General features: G+C 33.5%; 1 protein-coding gene across 9 annotated transcripts in view; it reads left to right on the forward strand.

The window, feature by feature from the left end:
- The window catches only part of MPDZ (multiple PDZ domain crumbs cell polarity complex component), a 162,164-nt gene that overhangs the window by 49,245 nt on the left and 90,334 nt on the right, over positions 1-22,585 (forward strand). For all 9 annotated transcript variants that reach the window (XM_045840215.1, XM_045840214.1, XM_045840218.1 and 6 more), the window contains 7 exons: positions 9,384-9,590; positions 10,270-10,409; positions 11,811-12,024; positions 12,867-12,995; positions 14,447-14,641; positions 17,260-17,374; positions 17,721-17,809. In XM_045840215.1, coding sequence (XP_045696171.1) covers positions 9,384-9,590; positions 10,270-10,409; positions 11,811-12,024; positions 12,867-12,995; positions 14,447-14,641; positions 17,260-17,374; positions 17,721-17,809 — 1,089 coding nt within the window. The remainder of the gene's footprint in view (positions 1-9,383; positions 9,591-10,269; positions 10,410-11,810; positions 12,025-12,866; positions 12,996-14,446; positions 14,642-17,259; positions 17,375-17,720; positions 17,810-22,585) is intronic.

Here is a 22,585-nt window from a genome sequence, read left to right on the forward strand (position 1 = left end):
GGTGACTTAGTGTGTTGCCACCCTTCAAGGCCAGGCAGGTTCATGGTATTTGTGCAGATGGAAAAATATTCATGGAGCAGTTGGGATGTCTGGCATGCTTTTATTCAGGGATGGGTGAGCCACGCATGCTGCAAGCTGCGTATATATCTAAATGTCTCATATCACGGCCCTTGCTCCCCAGTGTGGCACCTGTCATGGCACCTGTCCCAGCAGGGAGTCCCTACCTGTTTAAGTACTAGAGGGGAACAAAGCTGGCAAGATGCAAGAAATTATATAACATAGCATAATTCTGGCATAATTCTGCGCATGCAAGCCCACTCATGTTATGGGAACAGTTTATCGGACCCCTCCAAGGCTATGGGAATGCTGCTTCCCTTAGTTACCCATACCTCTGGGTGAAGACTGCTTCCACTTACCCTACATTCAGCTCCCCTACAGCTCAGATTTGGTGCCCTGCAAGTTCTGGCTTTTCCCGAAACTAAAGTCAGCTTTGAAAGGAAAGAGATTTCATACCATTGATGAGATTCGGGAAAATAGGACAGGGCAGCTGATGGCAATTCCAAAAGGATTTTGTAGAATATTTTGAACAGTGGAAGAGACACTGAGAGAACTGTGTGAGGTCCCAAAGCACCTTCTTTGAAGGAGATGGAGGCTGCATTGTCCTATGTACAATATTTCTTGTGTTTTGTATCTTCTTCAATAAATGTTTCTATTTTTCGTAATACATAGCTGGATACTTCCTGAACAGAGCTTCATACATCAGCTTTGTAGATTCTGTCAAACTTTTTGCAAGTAGCTATTACTAAAATTGTGAAAATTCTTATTGCTTCACATCATTGGTTACACTTGGCACACCAGCTTCAAATTTCATATTTTCCAATTTTAGTTGCTTTGGGCATATGTTCTAATGTATTGTTTTAATTCGCATTTTTCTAATTAATTATGTTGAGTACCTTTTCATATGCTTATTGGTCATTTGCATAGTTTCCTTTGTGGAGTCCCCGTTTAAGTCTTTGCCCACTTTTCTATTGGTTTGTCAGCCTTACTGATTTACTATGTGTATATATCTTCATTAAATTTTAGTAAAGTCTCATTTCCCCAACTTTTCCTCTGTGGGTATGGCCTTTTTGGGCCTACTTAACAAAACTAGTCACTATGCCAAGGATGTGGAGATTTTCTCTCAGAAGCTTGTATTGTGTTCTAAATTTTGGCTGTGGTGTGAGGTAGAGATAAAGAATGTATGTTCATGGGTGTGTTTGTAATTTTCCATTTGACATACCTCTGACTCAGAACCATTTACTGAGAAGACCATCAACCTTTTCTCTGTTAGCATTAGCACCATTGTTGTAATTCAGGTGGTCATGTGTGTGGGTGTCTTGAATTCCAGTTTTGTCAAAAAAATTTTTTTGTTATATTTTAAGTGGAATCTTTCTAAAAAGGTTTTAGTCTCTGGTTGGTTATTTTATATTGACTGTATCACCAACTTTATTAAAGCTCATAGTTTATGTGTAGATTTACTTGGGTATTCAGTATACACGATTATGTGTCGACTGCAAATAATTCCAGTATTTATTTCTTCAATTATAGTATTTATGCCTTTTATTTCTTTTTCTTATCCTATTGTACTTCCTAAAACCTGGAGCCTAAGAGGAGTGTGATGGTGGATGTCACAGTGTCACCATCAATCTGAGGGTTAAGAGCTCTCGGTATTTCCCTATTAAGTATGCATTTTATCCACTGCTTTTTTCCCTATCACCTAATGAGTGAATCCCCTGTGTTTCTCATTTATTGTTTGTATGACAAATTAAACGTAATTTTTAAGTGTTAATTTAACCTTGCATTTCTGGAGTGCCCAACTTACTTAAAATTATTATCTTCTTTGGAAAATTACTATATCTTTGGATTAATACATTAACATTCTTGATCAGTGTTTTCATACCTATACTTTTTCCTGTCTGGTAATGTCCTTGTTAGGTTTTTGTGTCAAGGTTATGCTGGCCTCAAAAGTTGAGAGCAGTTACTTTTTTCTGCCAGTGAAATAGTTTATAAAATTTGTGTTAATTTTTTTTAATATTTGGAGGAATTTGCCAATGAAATCATGTAGGCCTGGTTTGTTTAGTGTGTGAGAAGATTTTTAATAATGGATTCAATTTCATTAATAGCTACAAAATTACTGATATTTTGGTAAATTTGGTTTATTTCATATAATTTGGTATTTTTCAAAATTTTTGGTTTAGGTTAATCACTGTATACCTTCAGAGTCTAATTAGATCCCTCTTTTTATTCCTGATATTGGAAATTTATGCCTTTTGCATATATTTGAGTCAATGTAGCTGGAGATTTCTCAATTTCATTAATCTTTTCTTCTTCCTAAAGAAAAACTTTTGGCTTTGCTGAATTTCTTAATTGTGTTTTTTTTCTATTTTCTTGAATTTTGTTCTAACATATTTCCTTTTTCATGTTTAGTGTACTATTTTATTTTAGCTTTGTGACATATGTGCTCTGCTCATTGATTTTTAATTCTTATTTTTTTCTAGTTTTTTCCAATAGCCTATTTAAGTCCATAAATTTCTTTCTTAGCATTGCTTTAGCTGCATCCCACAGTTTTGGTGTGTTATATCTTTATTATCATTCAATTTTAAATGTTTTGTTTTTATTACAGTTTCTTCTTTGACCCTTGGTTTATTTAGAAATGTATTGCTCAGTTGACTTACCTTGCTGTTATTTATTTTTAGCTTAATTCTTCTGTAATGAGAGAACATCTTCTGTATGATATCAATTCATTGAGATTTGATGATATGTACTTTAAGTAAATATTTCTTTTGTATTTGAAATGAATGTACATTTAGCATTTGTCCAGTACAGCATTCCATATTGCTCAGCTATGTCAGTTTTGTTTAGAATATTGTTTAGATCTTCTATATCTTTATTGATTTTTTCTATTAGTTACTGAGATGATGTGTTTAATCTCTACTTATGATTGTAGGTTTGGCTGTTTGTCATTTGGATTCTGAGTCCTTTTGCCCTACATGTTTTGACATTGTATTTTTAGATTACTATGGTTGTTTTCTCTTCTTACTGAATTGACCCTTTATCTCTGTGTGATTTGTCCCCCTTTGTCTCCAGTAATGCTTATTTCCTTAATGTCCACTTGTCTGATACTAGTCTAGCTGTATCAGCCTTCTTCTGGTTAATGTATGTGTGTGTATAATTTTTTTCTATTTTCATCTTTTCTCTATCTTTTATCTTTATTTTTAACTTGTATCTTTGGTAAACAGCATGTATTTGCCTTTTATTGTGTGATACAGTCTGGCAGTTTGTCTTTTACTTTGTGTATTTAACCCTTTTATATTTAATGTAATTATGGATACATTTTTATTTTAATTTACAATGTTTTGTTTTCCTTTTTGGTTTTATTTATTTTTATATTTTTTTGTGTTATCCTCTTACTTCATCCTCTTCCTCTTTAGTATGTTACTTTTTCTTAATTTTATTATTCTCTTCATACTTACTCTAAAGATTACAGTAAATATCTTTGATCCGAGACAATTTTTTTTAAAAATTTTTATTTTGAAATAATTCTAGATTCAGAGGAATTTTTTACTGTAGTATAGAGAGGTTCTATATATGCTTTCCCACATTCCCTCCTATGGTAGCAAAATATTAAAACTGGGAAACTGATACTGGTATAATGTGCATTAGTTTTTTCAATTTGTGTCATTTTTATTACTCGTGTAGGTTTGTGTGACCACTACCACAATCTAGGTACATATTTATTCCATCACCAAAAGACCTCCCTTGTCTCCCCTTTGATAGTCACGTCCAGCTCCCTTCCCAAACCATCTCTGTCACCTGGCAACCATTTCTATCTGTGTACATAGTTTAGGAATTTCAAGAATGTTATAAAAATGCAATCATAATGTATATGACCTTTTGAGATGGTTTTTCATTCAGCATAATGCTCTTGTGGTTCATCCAAATTACTGTGTATGTTTATAGTTTTTTAAAAATTATTATTGCTGAATATTATTCCATGGTTTGGATGTACCTAATGAGGGACATTTTGTTTGTTTTCACTTTTTTTACTTTTATAGGTAAAGCTGTTTTGAGCATGTTTTTGCATTGACATAGATTTTTAATCTTTCTATAGTAAATGCCCAGGAGTATAATTGCTGTGTCATAATGTAAATGTATGTTTAATATTTTTTTAAGAAACTGACAAACTGTTTTTCAAAGTGGCTCTACCATTTTACCTTGCTACCAGCAATATATGAGCAATCCGTTTACTCTACATCTTCTTGGTATTTGGTGTTGCCACTATTTTTTGTTTAATTATTTTGATAGGTGTATAGTGATATTCTTTGTGCTTTTAATTTGCATTTCTCTAATGGGTAATGATGCTGAACATCTTTTATGTTCTTATTTGCTATCCATATATCCTCTTCACTGAAATGTTTCTGTTCATTTTCTAGTTGGATATATATTTTTTAACTAATAAGTTTTGACTTTATATAAGCCAGCTATGAGTCCTTTGTCAGATATAGGTATCCTTAATTTTTTTAATTTTACTTTAGTTAGTATTCTCACTGCTTCCTGGAAAAATGCAAGGAACTCATTGCAGTTTAACCCCATTTACCTTACTCCTTTCTTTTGTATAATTATCAAGTCTACATATATTTAAAACTACAATTTTTAGGTTATTCCTTGTTTTAAGCAATTTCTATTTATTTACTCACATTTAAAATTTTTTTTCTGCTCTTCACTCTTTTATGCATTAAGGATATTCCATCACGGATCATTTTCTTTCTGCCTAAAATTCTACTTTGCTAATTTTTGTACAAATCTGAGACAACACAATATTTTGAGTGTGAGTATGTGTGGGGAGGAGAGGAGGTATTCTGAAAGTGCTAGGTTGTCCATTTTTTTTTTGTTCTTATTCTTAATTTTTAAATTCTGTTGTCTTTTTTCATTGACTCACTTAAATCAGCTGTCAGCTTTATTTTTCTTAGAAGGTCAAGTGTTGTTTTTTTTTCCCCCTCTGGCAGCTCTGAAGATCTTTCCTTTGCCTTAGTTTTCAGCTGTTTTGCTATGGTATACTGTGTTAGCTTCTAAGGTGGACACTAATAATCCCTACCTCCTGGTGTTCATGCTTTTGTATGATCTCCTCTCCCTGAGTGTTGTCCAGGCTTATTGATCTGCTTCCAATACATAGAATATGACAAAAGTGTTATATTCTTGTTGGTACATTTCTAGCTTATTTTTAAAAAATAGTTCTTTATTCAAATGTTTTAATTGATCACAGTGGAAGGATTTCTCTGATTCTGCTGTTCCCACAAGGTGAGCTTAATTGTATATAGAGCTAAAGATTATTTTATTTTGTTGGGATGCTATTATGGAAGAAGGAATGCTCTCAGCATACCTATAAATAAGTAACTTTCTAGGTGAAAGGAGACTGTCCATTTCTTCTACATTGCATGTAGGCTTTCGCCCAGAGCACTAAATACTTGTTTATTCAGATATTTCCTTGTTTGTGCTTCTGAAGCACTTACCAAGTGAGTACACATTTATCAAAAAGTCACTTTATAGCTATTAATTCCAGTTATAATTATTTTTATAATTGCATGACTTTACTATATAAAATTTATGCCAAAAATTATGAAAACTCAAAATATTTTGAAAGACCACATATGTGAATTGATGAAACTATTCTTGATGTATTGGTTATGTTTTATCAAACTGTAAAACATTGAAGAAAGATCACATAAAAATCTAGGTTTTTTAAGTGAAATTGTTGCTTAGATGTCCAAATTCTTGTTCCATGTTCAGAAGCTGGATTTGAAAATAATGTCATATTATATGAATTTGGTTTATGTAAGAGAGAAGGTAGAGTCCTTCCATAATTAAGATATTTGTGAATGAATATATATTTTCTAAATTAAAATAATGTTCTTAAGTTATATATCTGTCCTTTGCTATTATTTCTGCTTTATCTGACCTTTTAGAATAATGAACCAATTACTGGTTTTGATGGCATCTTGTAAGGGCTTCACCTCTACTTCTAAATGTTGAGATGGTGTTTTGTTTTGTCCTTTCACAAAGCATTTGACAGATTTTTAATAGAATACTTTATAAAATCTTTACTTATGTTTTAGGTATTAGAATGAATTAAAACCTATTAGTTAAGTTATATGTTTATTTACTAAGAACAAAAAAGCCCTCATTAGACTGAAATACTCAGCCAGAAGTTAAATAGAGAACACATAATTATTTGGTGACTCTTGCTAGCAACTTCCATAAATTATACAGATTGTTTATCTGTATGTAAAATTCACCAGATAGTTGTGTTTTCTTGTGTTTATTTAATATTCTATAAACTAAGATGGGAGTCAGCTTCTTTTCGTTAAACATTTATACTGTGTCTGCTATGAACAAGCCTATCAAGGAAAAATAAGATTCATTCTGATTTTTCAGGCAAATTAGTTCAGAAACCATTTCAATAAAATGATAGCAGAATCAAAAGGGGAGTTTGTGGTTTTTTATGTATATGAATTAGAAATTATTGAAATAAGCCTTTTGTATAATAATATATAATTAAACTGTAATTTTTAAATGTGTGATCTCTTTATTCTTGCTTTTACATTTATGTGGAGCTCAAGGGCTCAGAGGAGCCAGGAATAGTCATGGACGTGGGTTAAACCTTTAACATAATTTGGAGAAAATGCGGATAATTAGCACTTTTATACATTCTCATATCATAATATTGTACTTGCTCTGGTCCTATAACTTTATTCTTGGAATGCCCTCAGCTCCTTGCTTTACATATTATCAGAGCTTATACTTCATCAGTTAACTTCATATGGAGAGATTTCTCAATTCTTAGAATGTGATTTGTTCATTCTGGCTTACCATAGAAGAAGTCCAAACATTTTTTCCTATGAAATATACCATAGGTCTTCATGTGTGGGATCCTCAGCCTGTGACAAATTTCATTATGCCATCTGCTTCAACCTGAGCACTGCAGCTTCTGCTGGCAGACTGTATTGAAGTTGCCATGGCTCAGGATAAAAAAAATCAGGTTTGGCATAAGAAGCTTGCTTTAGAAAAAATAATAATTGATCATGCCTGCTGTAGATTTAAAAATAAGGATCTGAAAAGATCCCCCAAAGCCTCTCTTAAGCACATTGATCTCTTTTTCATCTGTGGTTGTAGAAACCATTATAGTGGTTGAATTATTGGTAACTTTGGTAACTTACTTATTTTTCTGTTTTATTTTTAAGGATAAGTAACATACTCTTAGGCCAGATTGGTGATGTATTGTGAAATACTTTGATGATTTCTGTGCTAGAAGCTCTTTACCTAATATCTTATTTGCAGAAATGATATTTCAAATGACTGTGTATAAAACAATGATAAGAACACAATGATGAAAATACAGCTCATTTATACTGTGTCTGCTCTACACTGTGTCACTTTGTTAATTTTGTCATCTGTAAACTGAAAATAAAGATATTTGGAAGGTCGTTGGGGAGATTTTATCAGAGTAGATCTTAATAAAATGAATAAACACATATTCTGCAAATACATGTTAAATGCCAACTCTGTGCTAGCTAGGCACTCTTCTAGAGAATGAGTATGTAATAGAGAATAAAATTGTCAAATTCCTCCCCTGGAAAAATTCTCCATTATAGTCTGTCTTGGCAGATTGGTGTCAGAGCTCCATGACAATTGGGTGCATACCAGGTGGTAATAAGCACCATGAAGAAAAATAGGGCAGGGTGAGCGTATGAAGTATAATGGTGGAATGACTCTTTAGATATGGTTGTCAGGGAGTGCTTCTCTGCGGTGACATTGAGCACACTTGAGTGAAAGAAGTAAGTGTGTAGCTACTTGGGGGAAGGATGTACCTGACTGGCAGAGGAGAGCAGCTTGGCAGTTGGAGGAAAGATGAAGTGGTCAGTATCACTGGAGCCGTGTGGGTGAAGGACAGAGTGCTAGAGGATGAGTTCAGAGAGTGATCCAAAAACAGGATTGGTGTAACCTTTCTAATAAGTAGTTATAGATAAAAAGTTAAATTCCAGACACTACAGAAACGTGAAGTCAGGATTGACTGTTTGCACTGTTTTGTGAATTGCTTTGCTTTAACTTGAGCTCTTTATAACAGGCACACAAAAGTAATTATAGAATATTTTTCCCAAATGGAATTATTTTTTGTCATTGTTTATTTTTATCATTGTACCTGGAATTGCCAAACTGTGAGGTTGGAGGCACAGTCCTCCAGACTGGCAACTCTGCACAAGACCTTTGAGACCAACAGCAAAGGAGTTAAGTTCCAAATACAAAGTCAGAGGGAAGAATATACACAAGAGCAGACTAGTGACTGAACAAACTGAAAGTGCAGGGGATTCCCAAAACTACCCTCAGGTTCACTAGAAGGACCTACAGAACTTAGGGAAAGCTATTAAATTCATAGTTTTGGTCTATTTTATGGAAGGGATACAGGTCAAAAATTGGCCCAATGAAAAGACACACAATGTAGAGCCTGATAAGATTTCAAATCAAAGTTTTTATTTTCCTTAGGAAGTGTCCTCTTCCCCCAGTTCTATGCATGACAATGTACATGTAGTATTGCCAACCTAGCAAGCTCACCTGAGCTCTCTGTTCAGAGTTTTTATTTGGACATCATTTCCCGGGTTGGATTGATTGCCCACATAGTTTAACATGATCTCAGAATTTGAGTTTATATCATGTGACCTTGGAGCCCCCCAAGAATAACAAAGCTACTCCTATCACCTAGGAAATTTCAAGGATCTAAAAGTTACTTCCTAGGAGGGTGGGACAAAGGCCAGACCTCTCTTTGGGGAAACTCAAGTTCTTTACTGTATATACTATTTTAAAAATTCAAGTAATATGGAAATCCCCAGAATCCAATTTCTCAGGAACAACTAGTGTTATATTGGTTGCTTGGTGTATATTGTTTCAGATGTTTAATGCATATATAAACATATAAAATATAAACATATTTTAAAGTACATTGAATTATATTATACATATTCTATAACTAGTCATTTTCAATTAAAAGTGTGTGTATCGATGAATATGTTTTTGCTGTGTTTTAATGAGTATCCTGGAGTTGAACACTGGAAGTAATTAGTTTAAAATATTTTTTATCTAATAAATAGTGCTGCATCACACATCCTCATACATATGACTTTCTGTGTTATTCTATTTTTCTCTTTAAAATAAATTTCTTGAAATACAGTTACTGAATTAAAGTGTATGGACAATTTGAAATTTGGCATATACTTCATTATTACTCCTGTTGGGATGTTTTTATGAAATAGTTTGTGGAATGTCAAAATTGTTAATTTCCGTATTACTCTTAGGTAAACATTGCAGTGTCGGCCATTTCAAATGTAGATTGTGCCCATATGCCGCATCTCAGCCCAGCTGCAGCTGTGCAGCATGAATCGTTTTTATCATCCCCAAACAATGGCAATCTGGAAACCCTTACAACAGCATCAGGTACTCCACACATCAATGGGAAACATGCTTGTGATGAATTTGATCAACTGATTAAAAATATGGCCCAGGTACGGACATTTTTTCCTGTTACTATACAATGTACGGTATCGTAAGACTGTAATGGAGTCCTGGATAAATTGAAGAATATTAATAAATTTATATTATGTAACATGTTAAATATATATTAAATATATATTTTATTAGATGTAATATTAAATATATTATTAATGAAGACATTTATAACATGTGAAACAAATTGGAATGAAAATGGTTTTGTGTGAGTTTGGGTAGTTCAGAAATTTTTCTATTTTTTTAAATTAACAAATTTAAACTGAATATTATATTTTATGTTCCAGAAATATTCTTCAGGATAAATAGAATGTCTCATTCTAGGTCACAGGTGGCAAACACAAGGCCCATGGGCCGAATCCAGCCTTCCACCTTGTTTTATCCGGCTGGCACCTTGTTTCTACCCAATGCCAACACCGAGCTCTTGCTTAACTGTTCAGGGGTAGTTACGTTTATACAGTCTTAAAACTACATTTGGCCCTTGGAAGGCAACCACGAGGCTGATATGGCCTCTGGTGAAAATGAGTTTGACACCCATATTCTAGGTGATGAAGGATAAATGTTATCTTAGAAAAGATGTTTTAAATTTATTTTTTAATAAAATGGTGTCACTCATAAGATGACTGTTAGTACAGCGATTGGCGTTTGGTTTTATTTCTTGCTTTGTATCCTGGACAGGGTCGCCACATAGAAGTGTTTGAGCTCCTCAAACCTCCCTGCGGAGGCCTCGGCTTCAGTGTTGTGGGACTGAGGAGTGAAAACCGGGGGGAACTGGGGATATTTGTGCAGGAGATCCAAGAGGGCAGCGTGGCTCACAGGTGAGACTGGTGGGCTACTTCTCTTGGTTTGATACCACATTCAGGAGGTGTTGATCACCTTGGGAGAATTCAGAGAAGCAAAAATAAATAAAAACAAACAAAAATTCAAATGTAGTGATATTACCAGTTTAAAAATATATTATCACTAACATTGCTATGATGGAAAGTAAGTCCTGCTAAAAAGAGAGTAGCTTTTAAATATAAATGAACTTAATCCCTTTTTAGTAAGGAAAGAGAAATTTGATTAGGGTAGTATTCTCAATGTTAGTAAATGGGCTCTTTTGATTAGATTTAAAAGTGACTATTTAGAAAAATATATATATATCCCATGACAATTTGAACTATATTTTATTAATATACTCAAAACAACAAGTAAATATATACATCTTTGCTTTCATTTGTGGAAGGTAGAAACATCCAAGATGTAGGTTGAGTGGGTATCTGAAAGAAGAGGATGTTTAAATGGGAGGAATTGATTGGGGTAGATCAACTGAAGTCAAATTGTATTTATTTTACTTTTTCTATTACCATTCAGTCCCCTTATACCGCCCCCTGCAATCACCACACTCTTGTCCATGTAGGTGAGTCCTTTTTCCCTTATGCCTGATCCCTCCACCCTCTAACTTCCTCCCATAGCTTTCCATCTCTTTGTCATCCTGCTTTCCATCTATGAGTCTGTCTCTATTTTCCTTGTTGGTTCAGTTTGTTCATTAGCTTCCATATATGAGTGAAATCATATGGTGTTTGTCTTTCTCTGACTACCTTATTTCACTTAGTATAATATTCTCCAGGTCTGTTCATACTGTCACAAAGGATAAAATTTTCTTCTTTTTTTATTGCCAAGTAGTATTCCATTGTGTAAATATCCCATAGTTGTTTTATCCATTCATCTATTGATGGACACTTGGGTTGCCTCCATATGTTGGTGATTGTAAATAATGCTGCAGTGAACATAGTGGTGCCTATGTTCTTTCTAATTAGTGTTTTGGGTTTCTTCAGATATCTTCCCAGAAGTGGGATCACTAGGTCAAAATGCAGATCCATTTTTAATTTTTTGAGGTACCCACATACTGCCTTCCATAGTGGATGCACCAGTCTGCATTCCCACCAACAGTGCAAAAGGATCCCGCACCCTTTCCAGCACTTGCTGTTTGTTGGTTTATTGATGATAGCCATTCTGACAGGTGTGAGGTGATATCTCATTGTGGTTTTTATTTTCATTTCTCTAATGATTAGTGATATTAAGCAATCAGGTTTTTAAATATAGAAGTACCAGAAAAAGCTTTAAATGTGTGCACATTAGAAAATAGAATTAAAATAACCTGAAAATATATGCCAGAAAAGCTGTCATTGTCTTGAGAGCTGTCAGATATCTTTTACTCCACTTTTCATTCTTGATAGAGATGGAAGACTGAAGGAAACTGATCAAATCCTTGCTATCAATGGACAGGCACTTGACCAGACAATCACACATCAGCAGGCTATCAGCATCCTTCAGAAAGCCAAAGAAAATGTCCAGCTGGTTATTGCCAGAGGCTCACTGCCTCAGCTCATCAGCCCCATCATCTCCCGGTCCCCGTCTGCAGCTAGCACAATTTCAGCTCACTCTAATCCGGTGAGTGTGTAAGGTGTTCACAAAGAACAGAACCTATTTTTCCAGATCTTTTTGATTTTTCACAGGTTTCCAATTCCTTAGGTTCTTTGTCTGTGTTGAGGTTTTGCATTTTTATTCTTTTATCCCTTTGTAGCCTGGAATATTTTTTATTTAATTGTGATTAAGTTTCTAGCTTCTAAAACAATTTTTACTACTTTTATGAAGTTGATTTTTTATTTGACAGCATGCCTCAAATGAAAAAAATTTAATCCTTTAACCAAATTGACTGTCTGTAGACAGATAACATCTTGATTTTGCTTTGTAAATTGTAGCTTGTACAGGGTAGGGCAAAAGTAGTTTACAGTTGTGAGTGCATGAAACAGAGTTCATTCTTGTGTTATTATTATTAATGACTGTTATTTTCCAGAGGAACAACTATAAACTTAATTGTGCCCCATCATGTATTATTGTTAGGTAGGCTCTCAGTGACTTTAAGAAGTCATCTAATTTGGAATCCTGCAAGGCAGGATTATGCAGAAAATATTTTTAATAGGTAAAAGGTTTTCCTTAATCTTTTTCTTTTTAAAAAATACTTTACAAAGGATCTCACAAATCATCACCGTCTTTACCTGGTTAAGTGTGATCACTATAATGATGTATCGATAATTTGAGAATGATTATGCAGTAACAGTCTGTTGAAAGGAAAATGTACTAAACAAAAGGTACATTTATTAAGACTCATTATGTTTGAACTCAGTTCCTTAATATTACTCACAAAATAATATTCACAAAAATATCAGCTACAATGAAAACTTCAGTTTTCCTTAAGTTTTTTCAGATGCTTATAGGAGCTTTGTTTTCAGGTTCACTGGCAGCATGTGGAAACCATTGAATTGGTGAATGATGGTTCTGGCCTGGGGTTTGGCATTGTAGGAGGCAAAGCAACTGGCGTGATAGTGAAGACCATTCTGCCCGGAGGGGTGGCTGATCAGGTAAGCCACTTCCAATGGGTCTTCTGTCAAATAGCATGGCTTCGTCTTTTATGTTCTCTGTCAGGAAAGAGAAACTTTGGCCTTAGATAATACCAAAGAAGCTGAGTTATAATCTTCTGTTTGCTGGGCTGTCCTGAAAATGTTTTCTTAGACCTGGGGAGAAATATCTTTCAAATGCGGATGTTACTAATTTAAAGTAATAGACCCAGATGAAAGCTTATGGTTTTTGATCATTGTGGAGGTAGCAGTCCTTTATTTTATGATCACAAATCATATCTAAAAACCCAGTCAACTGTTTTATGGTCCCTACATGTTACAGAAAGAATACTTTATTATAGTAGGAAAAAAAATAAGGTTCATCTTGCCTTTTTAGTGGTGGGTCACAGGTGTCATCTTTGTATATGAAGCACAGTCTGCTTTTGTCACTTAGAGTTGCTCATCACAGAATTGCTATTTATGCTGTGACATGTTGGAATATATATATAAGAAATTGGTAGTTACTTATTATGATTTATATTTTAATTAGACAAGTATTGCTAATGTGTCTTTTGCCTTGATTATAACAATTTGTTTACAAAGATACTTGCTGTTGCATGTATATTTGATCTTAGGAGTCAGATTTATCAAATATTTGTCATATTCATAAATGAAAGTCAGATATATTTTCAGTCTTATCAATAGAGGTATTGACAGTAACACAATAGTTTATAAACGTTATTTCTTCTAATATTAGCCAGTCTGTAGTGGCATCAGTGAGATTCCCCTAGTTAACAGGCTTGTGATAAATGAGTTTTACCTTCAGTGTGTAGCTGTAGAATTCAGTACTGAGGGTAATTGCCACATGTCACTTTTAAATTCAAATTTAAATGAATTAAAATTAAATAAAATTAGAGTTGGACTGGCGACATGCTGCTTGTAGCTGCCATATTGGACAATGCAGAACATTTTCGTCACTGCACAAATTTCTAGTGGCCACCATTTTTATGGAGGCTTGTAAGACTGCGTTTATCTCACCATGATTTCTTCTGCAAATGAAATCTTTAGAAATATTTATAAGTTAAATAGCAAGGCAGAAAATTGTATTAATTCTGTGCTTTCTTGTGTTACGTACCGTATTTTGAGCAATATGTATTTGTATAATTACTTATACTTCATCTTTGTTTAACGGCATTTTCTCCTTCTATACTTCAAAAAAATTCACAAAAAGACAATGTTTTCTTGTATCTAGTGGGTAGAAATCAAATTGAAAAGCTCATATTGACTATCAATTTAAGGAATACTTGCAAATTTTAGTTACTTAAAAACAGTAGAAACCACAACCACATGTTTAGTGTCCCATGATTGATATTTCATGTCATCATTTTTTTAAATTATTCCCTTTCCCTCACTTAGGATTTCTCCGATGAAGGTAATAATAATAAAGCCTGATAAATCCCTCTCTTCTTATTCAGCATGGGCGATTATGCAGTGGAGACCACATTCTAAAGATTGGTGACACTGACCTAGCAGGAATGAGCAGTGAGCAGGTGGCACAAGTCCTCCGGCAGTGTGGGAACAGAGTGAAACTGGTGATTGCCAGAGGCGCCATGGAGGAACCGGCTGCGCCCACTGTGTGCTCATCCCCATGCTCTACACCCGAGATGCGGGTAAGACCGTGAGAACAGCAAATGGGGGAGGTTGTAGTCAATAGCACTGACATGACAGGATGTTTATTTTGAAACTAGATTTAATAATGTTTATGTATTAGTGATAAAAATGAAACAAAATTCAAATGTAGAGGTATTTTGGCACGAGTCATGTTTTGGGGAATAATGTGCAAGAGATGAAAAATAGATTGTGTAAAAAATTCTAGATCACTATTTTGTTTTTTTCCTAAGTAGCACATTTATGAGGATAATATTTTGCACTATGGAAAAGTTTTAAAAAATTACTTGTAACTAATACCTAAAACGTTTAGTTCTTTCTCTTAAAAGGCTCTCTGTGAGGTGGGCTGTAAGTTTTAATCATGTCCTTACAACAACTTTCTTTATAGTGTTTTTATTTTGGGGGCAGTGCTGATGAATAACACTCACTAAAATCTTTTAATATTATTGTTTTAAGGAATGTCACACAACTGTTATCAGATTTGTAATGAGAAGGCGCTATTCTTGATCCAGTTTTTATAAATTTTTAAATAAAAGTTATGCTTTTGAGGTTATCAGAAAAGTTTGATTCATATGTATAGCATTCCATCTCTATTTTTAACTTGATATGAAAAAAGCTAAACAATTTCAGAATTTTAGAATGTGGTTATCACAAATAGTTCAGGTCACAATATGACTGTAGTGGATAAAATATCTACAAAACAATTTTTTTCCAGAAAACCTTAAATATTGAAGAGAATCACACTCAATTTTTAGATAAGCTTTATAGCAAATGTTAAGTCCTACATTCCTTTGTCATAGAGCTAAATGCATCTATGTGATTTATTCTATTAATGTGTTTTCTAACCAGTTGCTTCAAGTTCTTTTTTTAGTATCCTCGCCTCCTCCACAAGCCCTTTTTGAAACTTTATTAGAACACTTGAAATTTCCATGATTCTGTTGTTTTTAGGATTGAGTTTGGTTGCTATTTTTTGCAGAGAGAAAGAAGTAAAGAAAGAAAGCTTGTTTATGAAAGTATTTAAGTGGCATTCTTTGTGGTAAACAAAAACATTTATTCAGCAACATATAAATGAATGCAATACCGAAAACCATTTGATGTAATTGAAAGCTTAGAAAAATATCTATTCTGTGCATATCATCATTTCTGAAGCTTGTGCCCCTTTTAAAACCATTCGATAGTCAAATTGCCACCCTCTAAAATAGCACTCGCATAAGTCTTATTAAAAATAGAAAACACATTTGTTTCAATTGAAGCAGATTTCATCCTGTCATTTTCTTGTAATTATCTAAACTTTAAACTTTTTGCTAAGTTTGCACAGATAATTATGTGCAGTGAGAAAAACTAAATGAAACTTTACCATAAAGTTATATCTCATTTAGGTGGGCTATCAGTGAGATATACTCAGAGAGCATATTTTCTTAAAGAAAATCAGAGAACATTACCAGCTAGCCCCTACCAGCATGTCCACTCAAACCCTTAGCCTTCATTCAGTTGTGACAGTCTTAGGTTCTCCGTGCAATCTGCTGACACTACACTAGTATATAATACCGTAGCTCACTGAGACCTTACTGCACTAGTCCACTAGTGCTTAATTCAGGGGCCCTTACCCTTCAGGCCAATGCATAATTAACACCAGTGATACATGTTAGAGAACACTGCCTTCAGTTTTCATTGAAGGATGGAAGGAACTCAGCAGAAAGGCATACTTTCCTTATAGATAGCTTTTAAATTAAAGTATGAATTTACAAAACGAATACAGGGACCATTTTAAATAGGTCACTGGTGAATCTCGCTGATTTCTTAAATCATCAGTCTGTTAAAAATGTGTCTGAAGAAGTGATTGTCATATTCGTGGTGTGAGAATCAACTATTACTATAGTAATAGCAGCAACATGTCCTGAGTAGACAGGATGGCCTCTGCAGTCCTCTAGGGGTTTCACGTATGGCATAGCAATTAAGAACTGGGTTTCGGCAACCGGCCCATCTGCATTTCAATTCTGCCTTTGCTAGAACGTTTACTGATTGTCATTGAAAAAATTTATGTTCTTCAATTTCCCCAGAGAAAAATTGACAGTAATTGTGCCTACCTCATTGGCTTGTTCTAAGGAGTAAATAAATTAAGATATGTCAGCTGCTTGTTAAAAAGAAACTTCTCAGTAAATGTTAGCTGGACATGCTGTTTTATTTTTGGTAGGCAGTTGAACAAAGTGTTGCTTAGAAAAATTCAGTGGCAAAGCTAGATTTGAACTTGTTCTGAATTCAAAGCATGAGTTCTTTTAGACTCCTACCTCTTTTAAAAATGAAGATGAGCCTTCTGTAGCAGTGGAGTTTGTTAATAAGAAACTGTTTGAATTTTAAAGTTTTGTACACGCAAACAATAATGTATTTCTCTGGTGAGGGTGTGTGTTCTGCTTTACTGCTGACATACCTTTTTAGTACAAATTTGATGTTAGTCCATGTCATCAAGATTGAAGGAGTAATCTATGTTATTATCCTCCAGCAGACTTCTCTGACAACTAATTACAGTTTATTATTTCTAAATAAAGGTTGTAGCCTTTTGAGCTTATCTTATTTGTTTACATTTATTTTTCTGTATATTTATTTGTCAATTTTATTTTAGGTTGATGCTTCCACTCAGAAAAGTGAAGAAAGTGAGACATTTGATGTAGAACTCACTAAGAATGTCCAAGGATTAGGAATTACCATTGCTGGTTACATTGGAGATAAAAAATTAGGTAGTTTTAAACATTAATATTTTTTTTTTAATTTAACAATTGCCTCTAATATAATTATCTTATGAAATATTTTCTCAACATCATGTATTTTTATATTGATGGATAAACAGATTGAAACATTTCTAGGAATAATTGAATGCATATGATTCTGATTTTGTATTTAAGATAAACAAAATTATTGTCTTATTCTCTAGCCTAAGTTTCTACTACTGGTTTTATTTGTGTGGCTTATTAATTTATATTTGTTCAAAATTAGGACTCTATATTTAGATAATGGATGATGGATGTTATTTATTATTTGAGTGATCTTTATAAATAGTAAAAATAAAACTATTTTCAATTTTAGAACCTTCAGGAATCTTTGTAAAGAGCATTACAAAGAGCAGTGCTGTTGAACATGATGGAAGAATCCAAATTGGAGACCAAATCATAGCAGTAAGTAACACATTTAATTTTACTTTGTTAATTCTCATGGTTGAAAAATGCATTCTCCTAATTTACTCAGTTTTGAGAACTACATTTAGCTCAGTACATTAGCTGGCTTTGATGATTTAAAGCTCTCCTTACAATGACCAGTTTTATTTTGTGGAGGTAGAGCATTGTGTACTGATTTCAGCTCAAAAGATGGGACTTCATTATTGAATAATTTCTGGTACATCTGATTTTGGGTTGTAGCATTAATATTATAGTTACGCTTAACTTACATTAATATCATAGTTACACTTTAGTTGTAGACACCTCAGAGACCACATGTTGTAATCTTTAGTTTATTTGAATATGAATTTGGGATGCATTTTCATTTTTTTGTTAGCAGAATGACACTGCTGTTGTTGACTCCATGACCAGGGCTATGTTTAGCTCTACGAATATACAAGAATATAGAAAAGATCCAGCCTCTCTTACTTAGATCATTGTTATTGTAGTAACATCAGCATGTTTTGAGTGTATGGGCTATTCAAGGCAGTGTTCAAGACAGTCTGACTTCAGTCCAGTGTTCAGTGGAAATGGGACTACCTAACTTCTCCTTAGAACACAAATGCAAAAGGTGCTGCACCAGGGGCTTCCTGGTTAACAACTTGAGGAAAACTGCCAGCGATCTTAGGGATTCACAGAGCACATTGAAAAATCAAAGACCGAGAAGTTCTGTAGCAGAGAAACTTGTTTAACTCTTTTAATTTAGTATTTCCTAAACCTTTGTAATCATGAGTTCTTTCTATCCTCAAACATATGTTAATATTCTTTGGCAGACATATTGGGGAATGCCAATTTATCTTAATATGTGTTTTGCTTATATTTAAGTTTCTTTTATTTCCTTGGGATACTAATAACAGAGAGAAAGTAGAATGTTAAGATAGAGGAGTCCTTGTTCATAGCAGCATTACTCCCAATTGCTAAGGTGACATTATGACTCACATGTCCACCAGTGGATGAATGGATTAACAAAATGTGATATTATACAATGGAAAATTATTTAGTGATATAAAGAAGGAGATTCTGTCTCATCCTATAACATGGATAAACCTTGAGGACATTATGCTAAGTGAAATAATACAGTCACAAAAAAGGACAAGTCTGTATGATTCCACATATATGAAGTACCTAGAGTAGTCAAACTTGGAAGCACAAAGTAAAATGGTTTTGTGAGGGGCTGGGTGGAGGGGAAATAGGGAGCTCTTGTTAATGGGTGTAGAGTTTCACCTAGCAAGAGAAAAACATCTGAAGACCTGTGGTATGACTGTGAAAATAGTTAACACTTCTGAATTGTACACTTCGAAATAGTTAAGAGGGTAAATTGTATGTTACATGTTTTCTTTTTGTTATATTTAACAGAAAAAGTAGAGGTTTCCTTTATCTCTGCCATTTGCTTCTACATTGCAGCTCCCTGAGTTCTTGAACTTAATTCCATAAAGCTCTTAACTACACCTGTTCACCTCTTGAAATCTACTATAAAGTTCAAAGTGTGCTTGCCACCTAAACTGGCTGTCTCCTGGGAATGAATTTTCCTCATGGTATCTCCATTTTAACATACAATGAAAATTAACTTCTTTAAGTATTTTATTTTGGAGGACAGGGAGGGAGAGAGAGTTAATAGATGAAGACTCTAAATCCATATCTGATACTGAATTAAAAATTGGAAACATAGCTACTATTTTTCCCACTAAGCTGTATATTGTACTCCATTAGAAAAGTTTTTATAAATTTACTTTATTGAGATTTAATTCACATAAAAATTTACCCATTTAAAATGTATAATTCAGTAGTTTTGTTTATCAGTGTGTATTAATTATCACAATCAATTTTAGAACATTTTTATTACCCTAAAAAGAAACCTTATACACATTAGCAGTTACTCCCTAATTCCTCCATCCTCTCAACCCTAGACAACTAACTATCTACTTTATGTATAAATTTGCCTATTCTGGACATTTCATATAAATGGAATCATACAGTAAGTGATCTTATGTTATTGACTTCTTTTGCTTAGCATAATGTTTTCAAGGTTCATCCGTGTTGTAGCATATAAGAAGAAATTCTTCATTTCTTTTTATACCTGAGTGCTATTCAATTGTATGGATATACCACATTTCATTTATCCATTCATCAGTTCATGGATATTTGGGTTGTTTCCACCTTTCTACACCTCTGTGAACTATCATGTACCATTTTTGTGTACATGTATGTTTTCATTTCTTGAGTATATACTTAGGAGTGGAGTCCCTGAATCCTATTACAACTTTATGTTTGTTTTGCAAACTCCTTTCACCTACAAAACTGGGATTAGGAAATGACCCTTTCCTATTAGGAAAAGGGTCATTTAGGAAAACAAATGAGTAATTTATTTTAAATATTTTGCATAATACTTTGCACATAAATGCAATTTAATTAATTAAGCAGATATTTATTAAGGGCCTGATGATCACACATTTGAAAAGAGAATCACAATGCTTCTCTATACTATGTCGTTATTTTCATTCTTATGTAAGTGGATCATCAAATATGATTTTGCTCAGGCAAAGGCAGTGATAAAGGAATTTGTTGACCCAAAAATGGAAGCACCTTTCTTGTGAAAAGTTATTTTGCTTTCAATAAAATTTCTTGTCTTTACCATCATTAATGTTCTGATTTCTGATTTTTAGCAACATTCTTAGAAGCACCTGAAACTCTTAGGAAACGTCATGAAATGCTTTTGATTATGCATTAATTTAGTGCAAAATATCACCATCTTGTGGACTTTCGAGATACTGATAGTAAAGTTTTTCACACTGGTTGTGTTTTCACAACTGTAGTATTTTGTTTTGTTTTCTATCTTTTTTTTTTTGGTAACAGCTATTTGGAGCTATACTATGTTTTCATTTTATAATTGTGATGATGGTGGGAAGATTAAGAAATCATTTCTTATTATTTATTTTGAGAAAGTGTTTTTATGGCATTAAAACTTCTGTGTTATAGGATTCCTGTTTCACAAATTTTGCTCTGTGGACTCCTGGGGTTTCACTATAGACCTTACAGAGAAGGGGAATAGAGTGAATGAGTACATTTTGCCCCACTTATATATAGTATGTAAGCATTACTTTATAAAAGGAATCTCAAGTTGACCAAACTTGTCATTAGATATAAACATATATACTCATTCTTTTTAGATTAATGTACATAATCCTGACTAAAAGCAGTAGGGGTTATGATTGATTAAAATATTATTAAATAAGTATGTAAATATGGAAAGGTGCCAAATGTTGCCTTTGATATTCTGTGAATTTTTATACATACAGGTATAGGCTGTGTTTGAGGAGGGCTTAGACAGCCAGTTGAGGATGCTAAGGAGCTGTGATTTTTTTAATTGCTCCAATTAGTATTTCACCCTGTAATTGTTCCTGTTAATTTTATATCTCTTGTTGCCATGGCACCTATTTCCACTGCAGTCTTGTCTATGGCACCATTGGATCTGAAGCCATGTCTTAACTCTCTTCCTTCAGTAATGAGGGACCAGCACTGGCCTGGGCTTTGGTTTAGACTTCGGTGACCTTGTCTTATATGTAGGATGGGACTTACTATATTGAAGAAATGCTGCTCCCATGAAGGCTTGGGATTTTCAGGCTTATTAATCACTTCTTCACCCTTTTAATAATAATGCAAGCTGATGAGTATCTTCCCAGTACAAAGTACCATGTACTGTAATTTTGGGAAGTATCATTATTCCCATATTACAGATGAAGATACTGAGGAATTTGAACTGAAGTCTGGATTTAAAAGTCTATGGTTATTCCATTATAGCAATTTGTTCTGTGCTACTGCCATCTCTGAAATTTGGGTAAGAAATATATTTTTAAATTTAGGTCATCAAGCTTTCAAAATAAAGGAAAAATGTACTTTTTGCTTTACGTATTTGTATTTTATTGCTATTAAGTAAACAAAATCATATGCATTTGATTTTTCTTAATGAAACTCACTTTGAAAGTTGAGTAATAAAAATCTTTTGTAGTTAAAAACTTCCAGCCTAAGTTCTATGCATGTTAGAAATTTTTATGGAAACTCAAGATAGATTTTTGCAAGTGTTTTTCTCCTTCACTACCCTGAAAGTAAATAACATGTTTATTTAGCTTGGATTAACTTTTGTCCTTGAGGTTTAAAGAATATAAAATTTGAACATAGTTTAAAAATAAACCTTCTCATAAAAACCATTATTAATAGTTTATGTTTTAAAATTCCAGAAAGTATCATGTATCTGTATTTAAGTAGGGCCATATTATCTTTGTTCATACATTTTTAAAAATATTTTGTTTTACTTAGAACTATACCTGGGAGCTATAATCATATTAGCACATGTAGATCTATCATGCTATATTTAGACAATCCTTATAAATGAACAGTTGTTTACAGTTGTTTACTGTTACCAACAACTGTGTTATGTGCATCTTTCTGTCTTTTATGGACTAAGGCTTGAAATGTTTGTTTTGCTGTAATACTATTCAAATTAGAATTAAACTTATTTTATTACTTAGCACTGAATTTTGTGTGCCACTATTTATTTTATTGTTTAATTAAATTCACTGGGGTGACATTGGTTAATAAGTTATATAAGTTTCAAGTGCAGAATTCTATGATACATCATCTGTATGTTGTATTGTGTGTTCACCATCCCAAGCCAAATCATCTTCTGTTGCTGTGTGTGTGATCCCTTTACTCTTTGACTGCTATCTCACCCCCTACCCT

Source organism: Phyllostomus hastatus, unplaced genomic scaffold (genome assembly GCF_019186645.2).
Source record: "Phyllostomus hastatus isolate PE091 unplaced genomic scaffold, TTU_PhHast_1.1 phas_contig_34, whole genome shotgun sequence".
NCBI lineage: Eukaryota > Metazoa > Chordata > Mammalia > Chiroptera > Phyllostomidae > Phyllostomus > Phyllostomus hastatus.